This window comes from Phyllobates terribilis, unplaced genomic scaffold (genome assembly GCF_046119375.1).
Source record: "Phyllobates terribilis strain yellow unplaced genomic scaffold, ASM4611937v1 Scaffold_11__3_contigs__length_659146591, whole genome shotgun sequence".
Lineage (NCBI taxonomy): Eukaryota > Metazoa > Chordata > Amphibia > Anura > Dendrobatidae > Phyllobates > Phyllobates terribilis.
The window spans coordinates 533,288,141-533,312,640 of NW_027362771.1; the positions used below are offsets into that span (position 1 = coordinate 533,288,141).

The 24,500-nt window shown below is 45.8% G+C and overlaps 1 protein-coding gene across 1 annotated transcript in view; it reads left to right on the top strand.

Annotated features, from left to right (window-relative positions):
* The first annotated feature begins 19,595 nt into the window (after positions 1–19,595).
* The window catches only part of LOC141165287 (melanin-concentrating hormone receptor 1-like), a 62,133-nt gene continuing 57,228 nt past the window's right edge, over positions 19,596–24,500 (top strand). The window contains exons 1-2 of the mRNA XM_073650881.1: positions 19,596–20,044; positions 20,505–21,168. Of these exons, the coding sequence (XP_073506982.1) occupies positions 20,810–21,168 (359 nt within the window). The 5' untranslated portion in view covers positions 19,596–20,044; positions 20,505–20,809. The remainder of the gene's footprint in view (positions 20,045–20,504; positions 21,169–24,500) is intronic.

Here is a 24,500-nt window from a genome sequence, read left to right on the forward strand (position 1 = left end):
GATTGTCCCAACTTGGCAAGATATGACCTATACAGTGATCGCTGAAGATCCTACAGCTGAGTTGGGACTGTTGGAATATGTTTAGTGCAACAACTCTGTTCCTGTGTATGTAAATGTTCTATTGCTAGGTTTGTGTATTGTCTATAAAGTTAAAAAAAAAAAAACTCCCAGAGGCTCTCACACAGAAAAGACCATGTGACTGTGTTCAGTTTCCTGTGTCTGTGCATAAGAGGAGAGGCAGCCTGCTGATGCTGCACAGAGACACAAGATATGTACCGTATATTGCTGATTCCACAAAGCCTATCATATCTGTACCTGTTTATAGCTAATTAAATCTTTGTTCTGTTGTCAACACGCTTTGAGAGTATCCTGAATGATCCGCTGCTAACACGTTATGGGCCCAGTGTGACACAGAGCTCCAGCGTGACACAAAACTCCAGGAGTGACACAGAAGAGTAATACAGCAACAGAAGTCCAAAGCAAAAGCAGCACAGAGCAACAGAGAAGATGTCCACAAGCAGGGATCACTGCAAGTTCTCAGTGCAAGTCTCACCAATCAGAATTATCAATCTTGGAAATTTAAGGTGAAAATGCTGCTCATAAGAGAAGGTACATGGAAATATACGCAGGAACAAGTGCCTCATCCATTACCAGATGATTGGCTAGAGAAGGATCAGAAAGCTCAGTGTAGATGATGATCAGATTGTGCATATATGCAAATGTGCAACTGCAAAGGAGATGTGGTATGAATTACAGAAAGCGAATGAAAGATCAAATCTCAGCAATAAGCTTGATCTCATGAGAAAACTGTATCAGTCTAAGCTAAGTGATGAGCAGAATATGCAGGACTATATAAGAAACACCCTAGAGATTGTGGAGCGTCTCAGGGGCATTGGAGAAGAAATTAAAGACTTTCATGTTGCTGCACTACTATTAAGTGGTCTTCCAGAAAGTTATGACACACTTGTCACCGCACTAGATGCACGGCCAGATGATGAGCTCACACTAGAATATGTCAAAGGCAAGCTTGTAGATGAATTCAAGAGAAAAACACACAATCTAAGGGAAACCCGTGAATGTTTAGTCTGTAGAAAGCTCGGCCACCTTAAAGCAGACTGCAGAATTTGGAAAGCAAGAATGAATCAGCTTAAAAAGCAGAACAGTGATCAAAAGGTGAAAACAGCTGTAGAGGAAAAGCCTGCATGTGTTGAAACTGCATTTAATACCAGTACAGGCTCATATGCAAAGCATATGTGGTGTATAGACTCTGGTGATAGCAGCCATATGACAAATAACAAGGATTTCTTCACTGACCTTGATGAAAGCAAGTCAGAAAAGGTCATCTTAGCTAATGGTCAATAAATGACTTCAGAAGGAGTAGGAGACGGCTACCTCCACTGTCCAGTTTCCTCAGCACAAAGCAGAAAGATCCCAGTAAAGCATGTTCTCTATGTTCCCAGTATTGAAAGTAATCTTCTGTCAGTAAAGAAGCTTACGCAAAAAGGGAATGTAGTTCCTTTTAAAGATAACAGCTGCATTATATTAAAGAAGGGTCATACTCTTGCAGAAGGAAAAATCCAAAATGAACTTTATCAGCTAAAATGCAAAGGAAGAGTGTACAGTGCTAGACAAGATCTGCATAAGAACAGTATCCATATATGGCACAGACGTCTTGGGCACAGAGACCCAGAAGCAATAAGGAAGCTAGGTCAACTTGCAAATGGTGTGGAAATCAAGCAATGTAGTCAAATGATGAAGTGCACTAGCTGTCTTAAAGGGAAAATGTCCAGAAAATCCTTTCCTAAAGTAAGCACCACTAGATCTGCACAGCCACTGGATTTGATACACACAGATGTTTGCGGTCCAATGAGTGTTCAAACTCCAAGCAAGAAGAGATATTTTCTCACATTTATTGAAGACTACTCCTGATATACAGTCACCTACCTGCTTCACAGTAAGGATGAAGTTCCACAGAAACTTGAAGAATATCTTGCCGTAGTATTTAACAAATTTGGAAAAATGCCAAAAGCCCTGCGTGCAGATAATGGGACTGAATATACAAGTGGTAAGGTGCAAACCATTTTGAAAAAGAATGGAATCGTGTTCCTGACTACCATCCCATACAACCCAGAACAGAATGGCATTGCAGAGAGAAAGAACCGCACTCTCTGTGAAAGTGGAAGAAGTATATTGTTTGATGTGAATCTACCTACAATGTATTGGGGGGAAGCCATCACGACAGCATGCTATCTTCAAAACAGACTGCCAGGTAAAGCCACAAATAAAACTTCATATGAGCTATGGACTGTGAGAAGCCTAACCTGAAGCACCTCTAAGGATGTTTGGAAGCAAAACGTTTGTGTATGTTCCCAAAGAAAAACGTTCCAAGTGGGAATGACATGCAAAGCAAGGAGTCCTGGTGGGCTATAGCGAAACTCAAAAGGGATACAGAATCTTGCACCCAGAGACCAACACAGTAACAATCAGCAGAGATGTGGTGATTGAGGAGAACTCAGTTTCGCTCAAATTCCATGAAGTTACACCAGTCATTCAAGCCAAGAAACAAGAATCTCAATCACCAAACCCAGACACTGAAAAAGAAAACACTGAAGTCTGGATAAGCTCTGAAGCCAGCAAGAAAGAAACAGAAGAACCAAGTCAACCTCCAGTCAGGAGATCAGAAATCCCAAACAAAGGTATCCTAGCTAGACGCCTTTCTCATATGGTCAGAACAGTCATGGCAAGAGATGCAAAAACTGCCTGTCCACGAGAAGCAGAATATGTGTCAGCTGCTTATGTAAGTCAAGAAGTTATTTGGTTGAAACAACTTTCGGAAGATTTCGGCAAGCCACTAGCTCAGCCAACAGTTATCTATGAGGACAACCAAGGATGTATTAAAATTGCCAGCAGTGAGAAGATTAGTGCAAGGACTAAACACATCAACGCTAAACATCACCACTTACGTGACTTAGCAGAACGTGGTGTACTAGAGTTTGTTTATTGCGAGTCTGACAAGATGTTAGCTGATGGTATGAGAAAACCATTGCCAAGAGCCAAGTTTGAGGACTTCAGAACCGCAATGGGACTAACAGGATAAGTAGTTGTTGAGTGGCGGTGTTGGAATATGTTTAGTGCAACAACTCCATTCCTGTGTATGTAAATGTTCTATTGCTAGGTTTGTGTATTGTCTATAAAGTTAAAAAAAACAAACTCCCAGAGGCTCACACACAGAAAAGACCATGTGACTGTGTTCAGTTTCCTGTGTCTGTGCATGAGAGGAGAAGCAGCCTGCTGATGCTGCACAGAGACACTTAAGATATGTATATTCCTTATTCCACAAAGCCTATCATATCTGTACCTGTTTATAGCTAATTAAAGCTTTGTTCTGTTGTCAACATGCTTTGAGAGTATCCTGAATGATCCGCTGCCAACAAGGACCCCCACCATTTGCCAAATTGGGGCTCTGAGATGCATGTTCAGTGCTGTTCTATTCATTGTTTATGGGACTGTCACATAGGGTACTTCCTTTAACAATTCCATTCTGGTTTTATCACTAGTATTTTAAAGGGAATCTGTCAGCAGGTTTTTGCGACCCTGATTCCAGTGATGTGTCACTTACTTGGCTGTTTGTTGTTGTTCCAATAAAATCAGCAGGAGACTATCACTACAAGACAAGCTGCCTCCTGCCACCTAGTCAACCTGCTTAGTGTAACCCCGCCCCCACCACTGATTGGCAGCTTTCTGTCAATGTACGGTGTACACAGAAAGCAGCCAATCAGAGGTGTGGGCGGGGCTATACCCTGCTCAGTATTCTGGGCACTGCAGCAGAGAACACAGTGATTGTATCAAAATGACATCATGCAGACCAGCAAGTGACACATCACTGGAATCAAAGTCTCAGCCCCTACATCATGCTGCTCTCAGATTACTTCACAAAAAACTGGTGACAGATTCCCTTTAAATACCATTTTATTTTTCAACTTCAGCTTGCGTAAAAAAAAAAAATGTTTACCATGTGTTGATTATCTCCCTCTTCTGACTTAAATTGATCTCTTACAGAATAGCTATGGAGGCAGCCGCATACTTTTCAAACATTGGAATCAATAATAACACAGTATGCAATACGCTCCTAAGCTCCCTCTACTGGTGACAGAATTTAACTGAATGTCCATGCAGGAATTTGGGGCTGTATATGAAAAAAAAACCCATAGAACTCTAACCCTATAAAGAGTTTTTAGAAAAATCAGCACAGAATGTTAGACCTAGAAATGATTAGGGTTTAAGTAATCTAAATGAAGCAATATCGAATTTTCTTTTAGTGCATGTCGCCAGGGAGAAAGAATGAAAGGAAATAATGATTGTCTCGTTAAATGGATGTGAAGACAGACAGGTAATTGTTCAATGTTAATTAAAAGAGAAAAAGCGAGAGTAGCATAAGAATAAAATATAAAATAAGAAATCTCATTGGTTGCACTTGCAGTACATGTTAGGAAGAGACGTAAAGTTACAGATGACTAGATCTACTGACTTGCTGCTTTCTTCCTTCTGGAGGAGAGCTAGTTTGCATACCTTTTCCTGATGGAGGGTTTGCTTTGCCTATAAGTCTCCTTATGCTAGCTAGGGGTCTTTCTTTACATGGAGACATAGCACCTGCTGCCATGTACTCCTTCATATTCATGAGCGCTGTATAACCCCGCCCCCAGCACTGATTGGCTTTCTGCTTATGCACAGTGTACGCAAAAAGCTGCCAATCAGTGGTGTGGGCGGGGTTATTCAGAGCTCAGCATTCAGAGATCTGCTAGATCTGCAGCATCACATGGCTCAATGACGTCACCACAGGTCCTTCACACCACCGCGAGCAATGCAAGACACCGGACTGAGCAGACAAAACACCGGGAGGACAACGGAAGGTGAGGATAAACTTTATTTTTTTATTTTTTACCATTCTTATTCTTTTTTTTTTTAACTAACTTGGTCACACTACTATAAATCCATACCGGTTGCATGGATTTATATAGTGTGAACAAGTTGTCAAGCACTTTTCCAAGTGATGCTAAAATCGCTTGGAAAAGCGCTTGATAACCCGCATGCGGAAATGCATGCAAAGACGCTTCACAAACGCTTCTACCTGGCGGGAAAAACGCATGTAAAAAACGCAAGCGTTTTTCCTGCCAGGGAGAAGTGTAAAAAATATGCAGCATTTCTGCATCGTGGGCACATAGCCTTAAAGCAATGCTCAAAAAGGTCGTAGAGTAGGATGGTCGTGACTGGGACTACCTGCGACTGTTCCTCCTTTTCTCGATAAGAGAGGTCCCACAAACCTCTACTGGTTTCTTCCTCGTTTGAGCTACTGTGGACGACATCCGCTAGGGCTTCTTGATATCGCCAAGGAAACCTGGGAAGCCGAGGTTACGCCCCACCGGAGCATCATAGAACATGTCGCCCAGATACAGGAGAGAATGTCGAAAGTGATGCCTATCGTGAAGGCGCATCTCCTCCAGGCGCAAGAGGCACAGGCAAGGGTCTATAACCAGTCAGCAAGGCTGAGACAGTTCCAGCCTGGGGATCGTGTTCTGGTGCTTATTCCCACCGTCGAGAGCAAGTTCCTGGCCAAGTGGCAAGGCTCATATGAGGTGGTGGGGAAACTCAGCGAAGTGAACTACAAAGTTCAACAGCCTAGCTGAAGAAAGCCGCACCAAGTGTACCATGTGAACTTGCTCAAGCCATGGCGAGATCGGGAAACGTTGGGGCTCTTTGTTTGGGAGCCAGTCCCAAAGCCAAAATCGAGGATGTCACGATAGCAGAGACTCTATAGCCGGCACAGAAGCAACAATGTAGAGAGCTGCTGCAATGGAACCGTGACCTGTTCTCGGAGTTGCCAGGGCGTATGCAGGTAGTCGAGCTTGACGTGCTGACGGAAGCGCATGTTAGGGTATACCTTAAACCCTATAGGGTTCCTGAAGCTTGCAGTGAGGTAATCTCAGCCGAGGTGAAGAGGATGCTAGACCTCGGGGTGATAGAGGAATCAAAGAGCGGATGGTCGAGTCCCATCATTCTTGTGCCGAAGCCCGACGGGGAGTGGAGATTTTGTAATGACTACCGCAGACTGAATGAGGTATCCAAGTGTGACGCATACCCAATGCCCCGCGTCAATGAACTCATCGAGAGGCTTGGACCTGCGAGATATATTACCACCCTCGACTTGACGAAGGGCTACTGGCAGATCCCCATGTCCCAGAGGGCCAAGGAGAAAACAGCTTTCTCACTATCTGATGGGTGTTTCCAGTACACCCTAATGCCTTTCAGACTGCAGGGGGCACCAGCCACCTTCCAGAGGGCCATGGATCGGGTCCTCAGCCCACATAAGAAGTATGCCACAGCCTACCTTGATGACATTGTCGTCTTTAGCCCAGACTGGGCTAGTCATCTGCCAAAGGTACAGGCGATTCTGGATGCTCTAAGGAAGGCGGGATTTACGATAAATCCAAAAAAATGTGCCATTGGAAAGGAGAAGGTCAAGTACTTAGGATACGTTGTAGGGAGAGGCGAAATTAAGCCACAGGTCAATAAGATCGAGGCAATTCAGAACTGGCTGCAACTGCCATCCAAGAAGCAAATGAGAGAGTTTCTTGGAATCGAGGGATATTACCGGCGGTTTATCCCAAATTTTACCATGATTTCCGCACCACTGACGGACCTTCTGAAAGGCACAAAATCAACGATGGTGAAATGGACGGTTGAAACTGAGATGGCATTCCAACAGCTGAAGCTAGCACTCTGTAAGCAGCCAGTCCTGGTCGCACCAGACTTTATTAAAGAGTTTGTGCTCCAGACAGACGCCTCAGAAGCTGGCCTAGGAGCTGTGCTGTTGCAGGACATAAATGGGGAAGAGCATCCCATCCTGTATATGAGCCAGAAGCTCTCGTCCTGTGAGAAAAATTATGCCATTGTGGAGAAAGAATGCTTAGCCATAAAATGGGCCATAGAAATGATAAGATATTACCTACTTGGCCGAAAGTTTTAATTGGTGTCACACCATGCCCCTTTGAGATGGTTGAGGGAAAAGAAGGGTAAGAATGCTCGGGTAACTAGGTGGTTCTTAGGTCTCCAAGACTTTAATTTTCACGTGGAGCATAGACCCGGGAAGTTACACGCTAATGCTGATGCCCTTTACAGAATTCCCTGCTTGGTGTCTGAAGGTGCCCAAACCCCCGGCTTTGGGCAGAGGGGGGGGATATGTGACAGAGTCACTGGTGTGATATACGAGAGGAGGTATGTGTCACTCAGGTTGCTCTCCTGTGTGAACTGAAACCTACTAAATTTCTGCCAGAATGTTATATGCTGGGGGTTAACTCTCTTAAAGGGTGTGGTTTTATGGGAATGGCAAAGAGGGTGGGAGGCAGAGCAAGGTTCAGGGTGTGGTAGAGCAAGGTTTAAATGCTTAGTCCTGTTTTTTTCTGTTGTTGGTGAGTCTAGAGCAGTGATTTTCAACCAGTGTTCTGCGGCACACTAGTGTGCCGCGACACATGGTCGGGTGTGCCGCGGGGAAAGTTCCCCAAACTATGGTGCCCCCTGTGTTTTGTTTCCCGGCAATGCGCTCGATGCGCAGTCACGCCTTCTTACAATGTAGGAGACGTGTACAATAACACATGCGCAAGCTTTGAACCTCGCGCGACTTAATGACGTCACCGAGGCCGGCGCGTCATCCTGAGAGCGGAGAGACTCTCGCATTTGCCCGCCACCAAGGTAATGCCCGCCAATAATGCTGACTATATGAGCTTTTGCCTGAGTATATGAACTGTTGGCAGAATACTCAGCATATGAGCTGGTACTTTTAGTACTCCAGCAGTATACTGCATATAACAATGAGAAATGTAAAATGAGAAATACTATAGTCATGAGGCTGTAGTACTACAAGTACCAGCTCATATGCTGAGTATATGAGCTGGCACTTGTACTCTGGCCTCATGGCCATAGTACTTCTCATTGTACCCCTTTATATTGCAGTATATGAGCCACATAATAATCAGCACCATATACTGTGGCGCTGTACAGTGCACATCACCACAGTATATGATGCTGATAATCATGTGCTCATATACGTGGGACTGTATTTATGAGGTTACATGGGATTGAATATATGAGGGGGTTATCCTTTTTTATTTCACTTTTTTAAAATAAATAATTTATTGAAAGGACCTCTGCCAGGCATATTTCACTCTTGAGGGCTAAAAAAGTAGCTCTTGTGGTGGTAAGAAGCTGATTTAAAACCCCCAAGAGTGAACTCCGTGAGAGTTGTATGTATGGAATAATAAATGATATTAGTACCGTTCTTCAGCAGTCATGTCCTGCTTGAATTGACTCTAGTGGCGTAGCACTTGGCAGCCGGCTCTATTCTACTTATAGAGAAAGTTGAGTGCTACGTCACTAGTGTCAATTCAAGCAGGAAATGCAGACCGTAGTAATATAAGTTATTATCACACACATACAGCTCTCGCAAAGTTCACTCTTGGGGGGTTTAAATCAGCTTCTTGTCACCACGAGAGCTTCTTTTTAAGCCCTCAGGAATGAAATATGCCTAGCAGAGGTCCTTTAAGTGTGGCAGATAATGTAATACTCTTCTATTTTAGTGTGTGGCTGCGCACACTATCTCAGCAGTGATGGAGAAGTATTTGAGAATGGAAAAGGCAAATGCCGAACAGGACCCTGGACACAATTCTAACCCAAATGAAGGCCCTAGTATGAGAGTTCGACAAAAGAAAAAAGACAAGACGGTGAGCTCAAGGCAATACAGTGAAAGCTATCTTTCATTTGGATTTACTTCCACTGGGGATGCGACAGCACCAACACCGCTGTGCTTGGTGTGTGGTGAGAAGCTTTCCAATAGCGCTATGGTGCCAAGCAAACTTAAACGCCATCTCCAAACGAAACACCCTTCCGTTTAAAATAAACCGATGGAGTATTTTGTACGCTTACGTACAAACAATGAGAAAGGGGCAACTTTTTTGAGAAAAAGCACAAAGGTTAAATGAGAGAGCCCTCAAAGCTAGCTACCTTGTTGCTGAACTCATAGCTAAATGAAAAAAGTCCCACACTGTGGCAGAAACAATAATACTACCAGCTTGTAAAGCTATTGTAAATGAGATGCTTGGCCCTGAAGCAGCTAAAGAGATAGCTAAAGTGCCTCTCTCTGATAACACAATTGCCAGACGGATTGATGACTTGTCTGCGGACATTGAAACAGTTGTTTTGGAAAAGGTGCGCATCAGTAAGAAATTTGCCTTGCAACTTGATGAGTCGACGGATATCAGTGGACATTGTCAGTTGTTGGCCAATGTGCGTTTTGTGGATGGTGAAGCCATTAGAGAAAACTTCCTATTTTGCAAGGCACTGACAGAAAAATCAACAGGAGAGGCAATATTCCAAGTCACATCGGAATATCTTGATAAAAGTGGACTTACATGGGAAAACTGCACAGGTGTCTGCACTGATGGAGCCGCAGCCATGGTCGGGCGCATCAAAGGCTTTGTAAGTAGGGTTAAAGAAAGAAACCCAGATGTTCTTGCTACCCACTGTTTCTTGCACCGTGAGGCCCTCGTTGCAAAGACCTTACCAGCAGATCTAGCTCCTGTGTTGGATGATGTTGTGCGCATAGTGAACTTTGTGAAGACGCGACCTTTGAGATGTCTCTTATTTGCGTCTTTGTGTACAGAAATGGGAGCGGAACATAAAATCTTATTGCTCCACACGGAGGTCAGATGGCTGTCACGCGGCAAAGTGCTGGCCCGTGTGTATGAGTTGCGAGAGGAACTTAAAATATTTCTTACAAACGAGAGGTCCGATTATTCAAAGCTGCTTGCAAGTGATGAGTGGTGTGCAAAGCTGGCATACCTGGCTGATATATTTAAATATCTGAATGAACTAAACACACGGATGCAAGGTCGAAATGAAAACCTGCTTACAAGCACTGATAAAATGAACGGATTCCGTTTAAAGGTGCAGCTCTGGCAACAACATGTGCAGGGTGGCAACCTTCAGATGTTCCCACTCACCGAGAAACTGCATGATGACAATACTGCTGCAATGTGCGAAGCGATTGGCAGACATTTGAAAACTCTTGAGGAGAAGTTATCGTTCTATTTCTCTTCAGCCTTCACAGAATGCCTTGACTGGGTTAGGGACCCATACAGCTCATTATCCGTTGCTGGAAAGGACATGACTTTAAAGGAGCAAGAGGAACTCGTTGAACTGAAGCAAGATCGCGGTTTAAAGCTAAAGTTTGCTGATCTTCCTTTGGACAGTTTTTGGTTATCTGTTGCCAAGGAGTTCCCCATTCTGGCCAACAAAGCTATTTTGACATTGCTCCCATTTTCAACCACATATCTATGTGAGCTGGGTTCTCAAGCTTGACTGCAATAAAAACTAAAAACAGGGAGAAACTGAGAACTGTTGAGGAAGAGCTTCGTGTGTGTCTTTCCACCATTCCTGCCAGGATATCCCTTTTGTGTTTATCGAAACAGGCCCAGGTTTCACACTGAGTGAGTAAAATAAATTTAGAATCTATATTATTAACTATATGTATAATATGACAGTTTTAGTGTCATTTTGTGCTATTTTGGTTGGTGGTGTGCCCCAGGATTTTCTAAGTATAAAAAGTGTGCCGCGGCTCAAAAAAGGTTGAAAATCACTGGTCTAGAGAGACAAGCCTCCAGGCTGTGTAACTTCAGCTCAGAGAGAAGTTGAAGGTGCTGCAAACTGGTGTCTTTTGTTTTACCTTTATGCCAGCAAGGCTGAGTTTATTTTTGCTGAAGTCTGCAATGCTTTATGCTGACATAATAAACCTGCAGACAAAATCGTTCCTGTGTCTACTTCCGACTGCAGCCGAGTGAGTCGTCTTGCCACAATATATATATATTGTGATGAAAGCCGGCCGGTGGGTGCAGCTCTCTGGCGCCCCCTTACCTCTCAGGTCAGTCAAGGAACTGCACCTAGGATAAGCGGTCGCCAGAGAGACTGTCCTGTAACCTACTGGGTATCGGGGCCCTCTGTAGTGAGGGCGGTATATATATCTTCCTTGGCCGCGCCAGGAATATATATATCTGAACCTCCGACCGTCACTACCAGCCTTCCCCAATCCCCAGTTGGTATGCTGCCACCAGTCCCTATTTTAGATATACGCCCAGTCCGTGAATGGGCCTATATCGGGTCAGGAACCAACCCTGGGTAGCGTTTTTGGCTTGAGCCGAGCTCACACGGACGTGCGTTCGTTATGCAGAATAAAAGGCAGGCCCACAATTACTTGAGGTAATTGATTATAATAATACACTAGATACACGATATACAACTAAATATACACAGGTATAAGGTCAGGCTAAACTATACAACAATGGAATACAACACACAGAATCACCACAGCATATCAGTTACCGGTTTCTTGATTTTCTTGTGACGCAGGGAGAGGATTCTGCGGTCGCAGGCACGGTTCTTTGTTACAGGCTGAGGCCTACCACCGCATGGTCAAACTGCTCCTCCCCTTGGTGGCCTCAGCTGGTGCTCAGATGTTCAGCACCCCACTCTTGGGTCAACAACTGACTTGTCTCTTGTCTGTCCTGCTATCTTACCTGCCCCGTCCCGCCCACTGCTGGTGAGGTCAGCTGGCTCAGTCTCCACCCTCAGGTCTAACTTCGATCAGAAGCCCAAATTCTAAGGAACCCAATAACTTCTTCTGGGATGGTCTCAGGATACCCACAGGGGTTCCCACGGATTCGGGCCGCCGTAACCGACCTTTTGATATCAATTATGATACCATACGGTCCTCAGGAATGGCTCAGCGCTATATCTTGGCTTCCAGAGCACGTACAAACGTCTACCGCGGAGGCTTGTGTGCGCAATGGCTCCGGGACACCGTGATATTTTTTTATTGGCCCATCCCACGCAACATGCGTGTACTTTTCATGTTTCTATATCTTATGCCTCCATGCTTGTGACAGACAAAGAAACTAGTCCTATGGGACAAATGGTCAGGTACAGATAGACGAAGCACCCCCCCCTGCTGGCTGTGTTTCCTCTCGAAGTCTTTGAAGCTCCTAGCATTCAAGTGTTAAGTAGGCTTCTTATCTTACAGGAGCCTGGATGGGGGGAAACTATCTAGTTGACGTTTTAACAGAAGGTCCCAAGGGTGGGGGCTGCTGAAGTGTGGCCATCCCTGGATATGATTTATCATTACCAAGATGGCGGCTACAGGTTCATCACATATATATATATATATATATATATATATATATATATATATATATATACGGTATACTTATACAGTACAGACCAAAAGTTTGGACACACCTTCTCATTTAAAGATTTTTCTATATTTTCATGACTATGAAAATTGTACATTCACACTGAAGGCATCAAAACTATGAATTAACACATGTGGAATTATATACTTAACAAAAAGGTGTGAAACAACTGAAAATATGTCTTATATTCTAGGTTCTTCAAAGTAGCCACCTTTTGCTTTGATGACTGCTTTGCACACTCTTGGCATTCTCTTGATGAGCTTCAAGAGGTAGTCACTGGAAATGGTTTTCACTTCACAGGTGTGCCCTGTCAGGTTTAATAAGTGGGATTTCTTGCCTTATAAATGGGGTTGGGAGCATCAGTTGTGTTGTGCAAAAGTCTGGTGGATACACAGCTGATAGTCCTACTGAATAGACTGTTAGAATTTGTATTATGGCAAGAAAAAAGCAGCTAAGTAAAGAAAAACGAGTGGCCATCATTACTTTAAGAAATGAAGGTTGGTCAGTGCGAAAAATTGGGCAAACTTTGAAAGTGTCCCCAAGTGCAGTTGCAAAAACCATCAAGTGCTACAAAGAAACTGGCTCACATGAGGACCGCCCCAGGAAAGGAAGACCAAGAGTCACCTCTGCTTCTGAGGATAAGTTTATCCGAGTCACCAGCCTCAGAAATCGCAGGTTAACAGCAGTTCAGATTAGAGACCAGGTCAATGCCACACAGAGTTCTAGCAGCAGACACATCTCTACAACAACTGTTAAGAGGAGACTTTGTGCAGCAGGCCTTCATGGTAAAATAGCTGCTAGGAAACTACTGCTAAGGACAGGCAACAAGCAGAAGAGACTTGATTGGGCTAAAGAACACAAGAAATGGACATTAGACCAGTGGAAATCTGTGCTTTTGTCTGATGAGTCCAAATTTGAGATCTTTGGTACCAACCACCGTGTCTTTGTGCGACACAGAAAAGGTGAATGGATGGACTCTACATGCTTGGTTCCCACCGTGAAGCATGGAGGAAAAGGTGTGATGGTGTGGGGGTGCTTTGCTGGTGACACTGTTGGGGATTTATTCAAAATTGAAGGCATACTGAACCAGCATGGCTACCACAGCATCTTGCAGCGGCATGCTATTCCATCCGGTTTGCGTTTAGTTGGACCATCATTTATTTTTCAACAGGACAATGACCCCAAACACACCTCCAGGCTGTGTAAGGGCTATTTGACCAAAAAGGAGAATGATGGGGTGCTACACAAGATGACCTGGCCTCCACAGTCACCAGACCTGAACCCAATCGAGATGGTTTGGGGTGAGCTGGACCGCAGAGTGAAGGCAAAAGGGCCAACAAGTGCTAAGCATCTCTGGGAACTCCTTCAAGATTGTTGGAAGACCATTTCCGGTGACTAGCTCTTGAAGCTCATCAAGAGAATGCCAAGAGTGTTCAAAGCAGTCATCAAAGCAAAAGGTGGCTACTTTGAAGAACCTAGAAGAACCTTTGAAGTCACCTTCAATAGAATGGTCAGCTGGCTATGTTCAAAGTAAACTCAAATGTGGATTCATGTAGCCCAGAAGTTTCCTAGGGAATGCAGTGTTTGGATCAGCAGTCACATTTTGCTGGCCTTTAAGTGCTCCAGTCACAATGAGCGAGGGCGCGCACACAGCATTCATGGGGTGGGCGAGCGGTCCACGTGGGGGAGCCCCGACATTACAGCTTGTAGCCCAGGTAACCTTCTTGATATTATGCAGTATTTGCCTTTATTCAACTCTACACCTACCTATTTTCATACTGTGCATCTGATACGATGAAAAGCACAGTCTATTAGCCCACATATGGCATTCAGATAGTACTGATTATGAGTCCCCCCTGAGGAAATCTTCAAGTACTTTAATACTGCCTGTGACATGCATTACTATATGTATATTACTATGGGTATTTCTCTGTGGCTATCCGATAGTCCTCCTTATTGACATTATAGATGAAGGACTAGATATATATATGTTTTTGCTGTGGTGCTGAGGCCCCCCCTTCGTCATTTGTGGACCACATCGTCCCTTCAGTGAGACGGTTTTTTCTACATGTTATATGTCTTTTCGTATTTCTGTACTGTGCCCTATATTGACTATGTAGTAACTTTTTATACTATTTATGAATAAAAGTTAATTTTTATTATAATTTTGGGTTGATATGGTCGGATTTTTTCTCTTCAAGTATTTAACACAGCATTCATTATAGAACACTGCCGCGCACGCCATATATATATATATATATATATATATATATATATATATATATATGCCCCCAGACACTCCTGTGCTGTATATATGACCCATGTCTCCTGTGATGTACATATGCCCCAGCCCCCCCTGTGATGTATATGCCTTATGTCTCCTATGGTATATATATATGCCCCAGCCCCTTCTGTGATTTATATATGCCCCATCCCCTCCAGTGAGGTACGGTATATGCCTCAGCCCCTACTTTGATGTATATGCCCCGGCCCTTCCTGTGTTGTATATGCCCCGGCCCCTCCTGTGATGTACACAACCGTTCAAAAGTTTGGGGTCATTTAAAAATTTCATTATTTTTTAAAGAAAAGCACATTTTTTTTCAATGAAGCTAATATTACATGAATCAGAAATACACTCTATACATTGTTAATGTGGTAAATGACTATTCTAGCTGCAAACGTCTTGTTTTTAGTGCAATATCTACATAGGTGTATAGAGGGCCATTTCCAACAACCACCACTTCAGTGTTTTAATGGTACATTGTGTTTGCTAACTGTGTAAGAAGGCTAATGGATGTTTAGAAAACCCTAGAAAACCCCTGCACAAGTATGTTAGCCCAGCTGAAAATGGTTTGGCTGATTTGAGAAGCTATAAAATTGACCTTCCTTTGAGCTAGTTGAGAATCTGGAGCATTACATTTGTTTGTTCTATGAAACTCTCAAAATGGCCAGAAAAAGAGAACTTTCATGTGAAACTCGACAGTCTATTCTTGTTTTTAGAAATGCAGGCTATTCCATGCGAGAAATTGCCAAGAAACTGAAGATTTCTTACAACAGTGTGCACTACTCCCTTCAGAGGAGAGCACAAACAGGCTCTAACCAGAGTAGAAAGAGAAGTGGGAGGCCCCGCTGCACAACTGAGCAACAAGACAAGTCTCTAGTTTGAGAAATCGACGCCTCACAGCTCCTCAACTGGCAGCTTCATTAAATAGTACACGCAAAACGCCAGTGTCAATGTCTACAGTCAAGAGGCGACTCCGGGATGCTGGCTTCAGGGCAAAGTGGCAAAGAAAAAGCCATATCTCAGACTGGCTAATAAAAGGAAAAGATTAATATGGGCAAAAGAACACAGACACTGGACAGAGAAAGATTGGAAAAAAGTTTTATGGACGAATCAAAGTTGGAGGTGTTTGGATCACACAGAAGAACATTTGTGAGACGCAGAACAACTGAAAAGATGCTGGAAGAGTGCCTGACGCCATCTGTCAAGCATGGTGGAGGTAATGTGATGGTCTGGGGTTGCTTTGGTGCTGGTAAAGTGGGAGATTTGTACAAGGTAAATGGGATTTTGAATAAAGAAGGCTATCACTCCATTTTGCAACGCCATGTCATACCCTGTGGACAGCGCTTGATTGGAGCCAATTTCATCCTACAACAGGACAATGACCCAAAGCACACCTCCAAATTATGCATGAACTATTTAGGGAAGAAGCAGGTGTGGCACCCCAGAGGTCTGGTTGCCACAGTAATAGAAATATTATGTCTGAGAGCAAGTGGGAGGTTTCTCTGGTCAGGAGCCCTAAGCATGCAACACTGCCCGCCCAGACCTGGGAGGGGAGGAATCTGCCCTTATAAACTGGGTCTGGGGCGGGATTAGGTCAGACAGAGTCTGAGAGTCAGAGCCTGGAGAGGGAAAGCAAGAACTAGGAGCTTTGTAGGAGCAGGAGCGAGTGCCAGAGGCTGGAAGCTAGAAAGCTCGCCTTGGCTGAAGACACTAAACCCGGACACGGAGTCCGAGGCTGTGGGGACATCCAGGTCCAGCAGCAGAATCCAACCGGCAGGGGATTCTATGTCCTCTGGCTTTAGGAGCCCGGAGGCACGGTCACAAGCAAGGGACCAGCACCGCCATCGTGAAGCGGAGGCTAACGGAAGGCCCCAAGTCACCGGCCATACGGGTGAGCACCACACGGTATACTCAGGGACGTGGGCTACTTCTACCAGCACACAGCAAGGTAGCCAGGAAAGAGTGCAGAGAGACGGGGAGGCCTACAACTCCACCTGGCCAGGGGGAGATCCTGCTAGCTCTCAGACTGACCAGGCCTCTACTGCTAGCCAGTACTCCCAGGAGTGTCTGCGTTATACCATCAGTAAAGACCCTGAACTGCACCACACGTCTCTGTGTTTCATCGCCGCACCAGCACCATCAGTACTGGGACGCTCACACCATCACTCCCATCATCCACACTAGCTGCCCTGAGGCAATACTTCTCCCGTGGGGAGTTATCCCATACTTGGCTGTGCATACAACATCAGCCTCAGCGGTCTGCAGCGCAACGGCGGTCCCCACTGACCGCAATCCACGGGTGGCGTAGTCGGACATTTGTTATCACACTCAGACTGCCACTGGTTTGACCGCCCTGGGCACGGACCGGGTCACAGCCACGGAGGACTACAACCCCCAGCGATCCGGCTCCGGGTATCCCCTGCACAGCACAGGCCCAGGGGGCGCGTCACAGGCAGCTGGTATTCTATCTGTAATGGAGTGGCCAGCGCAGTCACCAGATCTCAACCCCATTGGGCTGTTGTGGGAGCAGCTTGACCGTATGGTACGCAAAAAGTGCCCATCAAGCCAATCCAACTTGTGGGAGAGGCTTCAGGAAGCATGGGGTGAAATTTCTCAAGATTACCTCAGCAAATTAACAGCTAGAATGCCAAAGGTCTGCAATGCTGGAATTGCTGCTAAGGGAGCATTCTGTGACGAAAGCAAAGTTTGAAGGAGAAAATTATCTTTCTAATAAAAATCATTATTTCTAACCTTGTCAATGTCTGGACTATATTTTCTAATCATTTTGCAACTCATTTGATAAATAAAAGTATGAGTTTTCATGGAAAACACAAAATTGTCTGGGTGACCCCAAACTTGTGAACGGTAGTGTATATGCCCCCAGTCCCTCCTGTGCTATATGTACGCCATGTCTCCTGTGATGTATACATGCCCCAGCTCCTCCTGTGATGTATATGACCCATGTCTCCTGTGATGTATACGCCCCAAGCCCCTCCTGTGATGTATATGCCCCATGTCTCCTGTGGTGTATATATGCTCCCAGCGTCTCCTGTGATGTATATGCTCAGCCCCTACTGTGATTTATATATGCCCTATCCCCTCCTGTGTCTTATATATGCTCTAGCTTCTCCTGTGATTTTTATATGCCCCATGTCTCCTGTGATGTATATATGCTCCCAGCGTCTCCTGTGATGTATATGCTCCAGCGTCTCATGTGCTGTATATACGCCCGGCTTTTCCTGTGATGTATATGCCCAGAGTCTTCTCTGATGTATATGCCCCCAGCCACCCCTGTGATGTATATGTCCCCAGCCTCTCCTGTGATGGATATGCCCCCAGCCCCTCCAGTTACGTATATATACTAATGCACGTTATTTTCAAAATTATTAGCAAAAAAGTTACCTGTGCTCCAGACCAATGCAAACCTGGAAAAGCAGTTGTGAGTAGCAACATCATCAATACAACCTAACATCACATCTCACCAAAGAGAAGCAGCTCCAGCCATCACATTAGAGGTGAGTTAATTTTTGATCAAATATAGTATGATAGATTTCAAGATGATAATTTTGTACGACCCCCAAAGGATGGTATAAATATCCAAATGGCCCATGGGAGAAAAAAGGTTCCCACTCCTGATGTAGTCCAATGTATATAAGACACGCTGGGCGTCCTCCAATAATACATGCAGGACTACAATACATGTAGATCAGGAGACCATCAGTCATTACATGTCTCACACTCGTAACATCCTCTTGCATTTAAAATAATCTTTGGAGGTAGATTCTCAGGGAGATCTATGTCCGGCCCGTAGATCTTAACAGCTCATTTGCATTTTAAGAAAAATGTGGATTTCTCCAGAATAAGACATCGGATCACAGATATCAAGGTATCATTTTATTCAGATTTGTATGTCCTGCATGCCCATATAGACGGCTTAGGAGGGTTGATCCTACAGACAGAATGGAAGCTAAAAGAGAGAAAAGGATGCAGAAAAGGAGTACAGAAGGAATTATAATTATTACTGATATTTATTTTTAAAGTACCATTAATTCCAGGGTGCTGTACATGTGAAGATGGATTACATACATAAAATACACAGAAAAATACAGTAGACAAACTATCAGTGCCAGACTGGTACAGAAGGAAGAGGACTCTGCGCTCATGGGCTTACAATCTATTAGGTACTGGCCTGGGGAAGGAGACCGTAGGTTTCTCCAGCATAAAGAAATAGGAAGTAGGGAGTAGAAGAGAATAGAAAAAGATTGAGAGAGGAGCAAAGATGAAGAGCAGGAGAAGGAAAGCAGGAGGTAAGGGATGGAAGAGAAGATGGAAAAAGATGGACAGAGACGCTAATGAGGCAAATTAAGAATGGAAAGAGTAAGGGGGGTATTAAGGCAAATAAGTAAAAAATATAAGAAAAATTGCAAAGTGAGAAAGATAGAAGGACAGAACAATAAAAGAACATAAAAAAGTGGCGTAAAAGCAATGTACAAGCACTATAACTAGTGTGTACGAAAGTACTAGTGAACTGATCTGGACCAGATTATAATACCTTTCTAGACCGACTCATTTGTTCATATTCCAAGAAAACATATTTCTAGAATAATCTGGGAAGCTAATTGGGGTAAGATGAGAAGCAAAGCAGAGAAAAATAAGGGTTAACCAGAAGAAAGAACAAGAGCGAGGGAGAGGAGTAGAAAAGAAGAAAGGAAAAGGATATGTAATGGGTAGGAGGTAAAAATAGAGAACATGGAAATGAAATGTAGAGTATAGATAACTGCAAAGAGAAAGAAAGAGATAAACTGGGAAAAAGAGACGGGTTAAGGTGGGCGAGGAGTAGAAGAGGGTAAATAGAAAGGAGACGGAAAAAGCGGAATAATACAAATATGAAGGCAAAAAACTGAAAAAGAAAGAATAAGAGCCTCGAAAAGAGAGGAGGGATTGAATAAAGAGTACTATAACAATGAGAGTGCTGGATGAGAGCGCAATAATGAGACACTAATGGAGAGAGTGGAGGGGTGACAGAATATGAGAACGAAGGAGGAAATGAATGAGGGTGGAGAGGATGACTAAAAGGAAAAATAAAGGGAGGGAATGAAAGAGGCAACGTGAGTCGGTCTATACAGAGGGGGCAGCAGAAGTGATCGGAAGCAGAAAATGGACAAGTACAACTGGAAAGCAGGGGGAGGAGAGACATAAGACAATGAGCAGAATACAAGAGAGCAGCTGTAGAAAAGGCAGGAAAGAGACCTGGCTTTATTAATAGAGGGAGGGGAAAAACACTCAGGGACAGATTTAAGTAGATTAATATGTCCAGTCCTTACCTAGCAGCCTTCTCATTTCTTGTTATTTTTCATGCACTTCCAAGCAACAAGTCCCAGGTAATGGTAGCAGGGATCTAGTCTGGGTGTCACATACTTCCATGCAGGCACAGACATACACCAGCTCTCAGACACAGCTGGGGGAGGTAAGCGGCTGGCACAGAGACGTCATCTATGGATTTCTATATGGTATTGATTGGGGTAGTAAATGTGTGGGTATAATGTGTGTATGGCAAGTGCTGCATTGTAAAATGTGGAGTGATATGATACGTGTGGATGCCATAGACATATTGTGCCTTGTGCTCCCTCCAGGCTCTGTACGGATGGCTTGCGAGAGGCATACTATATATATCAGCATATTTCTGTGCTGCAGAGTGAATGGCATTTGTTAATGCAGTGCAGGTGCAGTGCCCGGAGTTATAGGATGTATGCGGTGCTGTAGAGCTGGCTGTGGGCTTATATAGGGTGGCAGTGCATGTATATGGGGTATATTATATATACTGGACTGGATTGTACGTAGCCACTGCTGGCACAGAGTCCTACAGGTGACTGATCCGTGTGTGGGAGGGAGGTGATTAACTAACCTTCTATCCTTTTATATTTCAGCTTTCGGTCTGTCACACTGGAGGAAAAAGTGAGAAATGGTGAAAAGGAGACGGATACAAGTGAATCAGCTCACACCAAGAATATGAAGAGTAAATAGTGGGATGTGTGAGAATGAGGGGTTCGCTCTGTATGTATGTATCCTTATAACATTTCGGCCAAACTGGACTTAAAAGATATTAAGAATTATTACAGTGAAGGACCATCTCTTCAAATCTCCCCTATGGGATGGACTATGACAATCTAAGAGGGAGCAGGACAATCTCCAACATCCACGTCTTGACCCCTGTTCACACCACTGTAGCAGCATGACACCATCCCTGCCTCTGATGCCAACGACTCTGCCCCCCGCCTCTGGTGTTTTGTCCCTACGTGGTCCTGGGTGGGGAGTAGTCTATGGAATGATCTGTGGTTGTGGAGTCTTGTGCAATGGACTGGTCTTGGCCGTACTTCTCAGCTGTAGGCACACCTTGGTATCCGACCTGTATGTGGTGAACCTGGCGTTGGCTGACCTCCTCTCTTTACTTGGCATGCCATTACTTATCCATCAGCTGCTCCATGATAGAGGATGGGTCTTTGGAGATATCCTGTGTCGCGCTGTGACCGCCTTGGACTTGAACAATCAAATCACCGGTGTGGGCATTATTACTGCCCTCTGCGTTGACAGGTAATAAGTCTGGGATGCTGTGGGTGTTTCTTTTACTTTTAAGACTTTTCCTTGCCTACTTTTTCTGTTTCTGGGACATTGGTTAAATATGCCTATAGTGTCCTGAATTCTGAAAGTCAAGTGTGCAACAATATGTTTTGTGGGCATGTGAGGGTGAAATCACACATCATTAATTTTTCGCTAAAATTTTGGTTGCAAAATCTACCCAAAAATTTAGCAAAAAAGTATAAAGTAATGTAACGCTGGCCATAGACATCAGTTAGCTGTCAAACAAATGATTGTATGACTGGCAGCTATTTCTCCACGATACACAAGAAGGCTTGGCTTCTATGTTCCTTATGAGAAAGCAGCTGCCAGAATCATTTGGCAATGGCTTATCTAAGGGTTGTTTCCTAACTGATCAATACATATGTCTCCTGACATAATCTGTCGGGGTACAGTTGAGAGGTCCCCATGCTCATTAGATAGTCAGCTGATTCTGCCAAAATCGGCGGGATTGGCCAACCTTTATCTAATTTAGATGGGGGTCTTAAAGGGGTTTTCCAGTTTCTGAAAAACCCTGTCCGCCTTCTGCAGTTTGTATTAAAAAGACCTTCCCCAAGTGTAGCGCTGAGTCCCCACCGCTGCACCTGGTGCCTGGTACTGTCTGCAGCGCTGACGTCACATTGACAGTGCTGCAGCCAATAACTGAGCCCATCGGCAGAACCGCTTGGGCAGAACTGCTGAGCTCAATTATTGGCTGCAGCACTGTCAGTGTTACGTCAGCGCTGCAGACAGTACCAGGCACCAGGTGCAGCAGTGGAGACTCATTCACTCACATTGTAAAAACCTCCATGGATTGTAGGCATGCTGCCAATTTTCTGACTCTGCAGCATATCCCTATACTTGCAGAAACGCTGCTGATTATTTCTACAGATTTATTTCATTCCAATGCAATGAGATAAATATGCGGTAAAATTCTGCATCAACATCTAAATCCGTAGGTAACACACAAGGATTTAGTGGCAAGTTTTGGCACAGATTTTAGGCCAGTTCCACGGTATAGGAGGATATGACGCGCCCCCTGGGCCATGTTCAAGGGATACCCGGAGCCGGATCTGGATAGGGGTAGTAGTCCTTGTGGCGGTGACCCGGTCCGTGCCCAGGGTGTCAGACTAAGTGGCGGTATATTAGCAGTAGATGTAGGACGACTACGCCACCCGTTGAATGCAGCTATGGAGCTGCCGCTGCAGGGCAGACCGCTGAGGCCGGTGGAAGGATGGTGCAGCGTGGATGGTATAACCCCCAACGGGAGGGGTATGGCCTCAGGGCAGCCGACGTGGATGATGGGGGTAGTAGGAACCACTCAGAGACGATGCGGTGTAGTTCAGGGTCTTTACTGGTGACAAAGAAAGACCCTCCCGGAGTACTGGCTAGCGGTCGGGGCCTGGTCAGTCCTTGGGCAGATGGGATCCCCCTTGGCCAGGCGGAGTTGTAGGCCTCCCCAACTAATTGTACTCTTCTGGCTTCCTTGCTAGAGGCGGGTAAAGGTAGCCCACGTCCCTGAGTGTACCGTGTGGTGCTCACCCGTATGGCCGGTGACTCGGGGCCTTCTAGTGGCTTCCGCTCCACGACGGCGGTGCTGGTCCCACGCGTGTGACCGTGCCTTCGGGTTTCTTGGCCAGAGGACCTGAAATCCCCTGCCGGGCGGTTTCTGCTGCTGGGTCTGGGTTAATCCCCACAGCCTCGGACTCCGGGTCCGGTGGTAACTCTTCAATCAGGGCGAGCTCTTCAGCTGCCAGCCCCTGATTCCTTTTAGCACTGCTCCCACTGAGCTCCTGATCTTTCTTTCCTAAGCTGCTCCTCTCCAGACCAGACTATGTCTCTGTCTGGGACTTCTCTTCTTCTCTTCTCTCTAACCCTGCCTCAGCCCCAGTTTTATATAGGGGAAGTTCTTCCCCTCCCAGGACTGGGCAGGAGGTGTGGCATGCATAGGATTCCTGACCAAGAGACCTCCCACCTGCTCTCAGACATAACATTGCTATTACTGTGGAGACCAGACCCCTGGGGTGCCACAGATATGTCATCGAGGAACACAGGAAAACAGAGTGACAAGCCAGATGAGAGTTACAATTGTAGCCATATTGGTTGTTATTAGTGATGAGCGAACGTGCTCGCCACTACTCGGTACTCGCCCGAGAATCATGGTGCTTGACAAGCTCGGCGAGTATTTGCGGGGTTGCTCGGGCGGGAACTGGGGTCCCCTCCCTGCATGTTTGGCGCTCTTTAGAGAGCCAATGAACATGAAGGGATTGCCTGCCATGCACTGTAATACCGTAGCCGTGTTGGTTGTGGGCATTGTAGCATCGGCGTCTCTGCCCCGTTCTAGGCAGAGATGCCGTCCCTCTCACCTCCCCACTCCTGGCGCGGCGTCCTCCAGCGCTGCTCTCCCCGCTGCTTCCGGCACGCGCTCCTTCCCCGGCAGTGTGCTTAGGGCGCGCGCGCTCCCCCTCTCTTAAAGGGACCGCGCGCGCCGTCCTAAGGAGTCCCCGGCCTATTGCCGGAGGACCTCCCATATAAAAGGCACCTCCTCCAAAATGGAGGTGCCCGAGCAATGTTGTAGCACTGTTCACTACTCTGCTTCAGCCCTCAGGTCCCGTTGCCAGTTACCTGCCAGATACCTGCCAGATTCCTGCCAGTCTGCTGTCTAATTCCTGCCTGATTTCCTGCTACCTGCCTGCTAGCCTGAGGTCCGAAGGTCTGCCTTACTACTCCTGTCAGTCTGTCTATGGACCAGCTTGCCCGCTCACCTGGGAGCGCACTCCTGCTACCTGCCTGCTAGCCTACCTGGAGGCTCTGCCGTCACGTGCTGTGACCACCTGCCTGTCCAGTGACTCCTGCCCGCTCACCTGGGAGCGCTCATCTGCTGCCTGTCTGCTAGCCTACCTGGAGGCTCTGCCGTCACGTGCTGTGACCACCCGCCTGTCCAGAGACTTCTGCCCGCACACCTGGGAGCGCTCATCTGCCGCCTGTCTGTTGGTCTTCCTGGAGGCTCCGCCGTCACATGCTGTGACCACCCGTTTATCCAGAGACTCTCGCCTGCTCACCTGGGAGCTCACGTCTACCATCAGCCGCCACAGGTCGTACCAACCCTTTACCCAGAGACTGCCCCGGTCACTTGCCGTGACCATCTGCCCGTTCACCCAGAGACTGCCCCGGTCACTTGCCGTGACCATCTGCCCGTTTATCCAGAGACTGCCCCGGTCACTTGCCGTGACCTCCTGCCGTTCTTCTAGAGACTGCCCCGGTCACTTGCCGTGACCATCTGCCAGTTTATCCAGAGACTGCCCCGG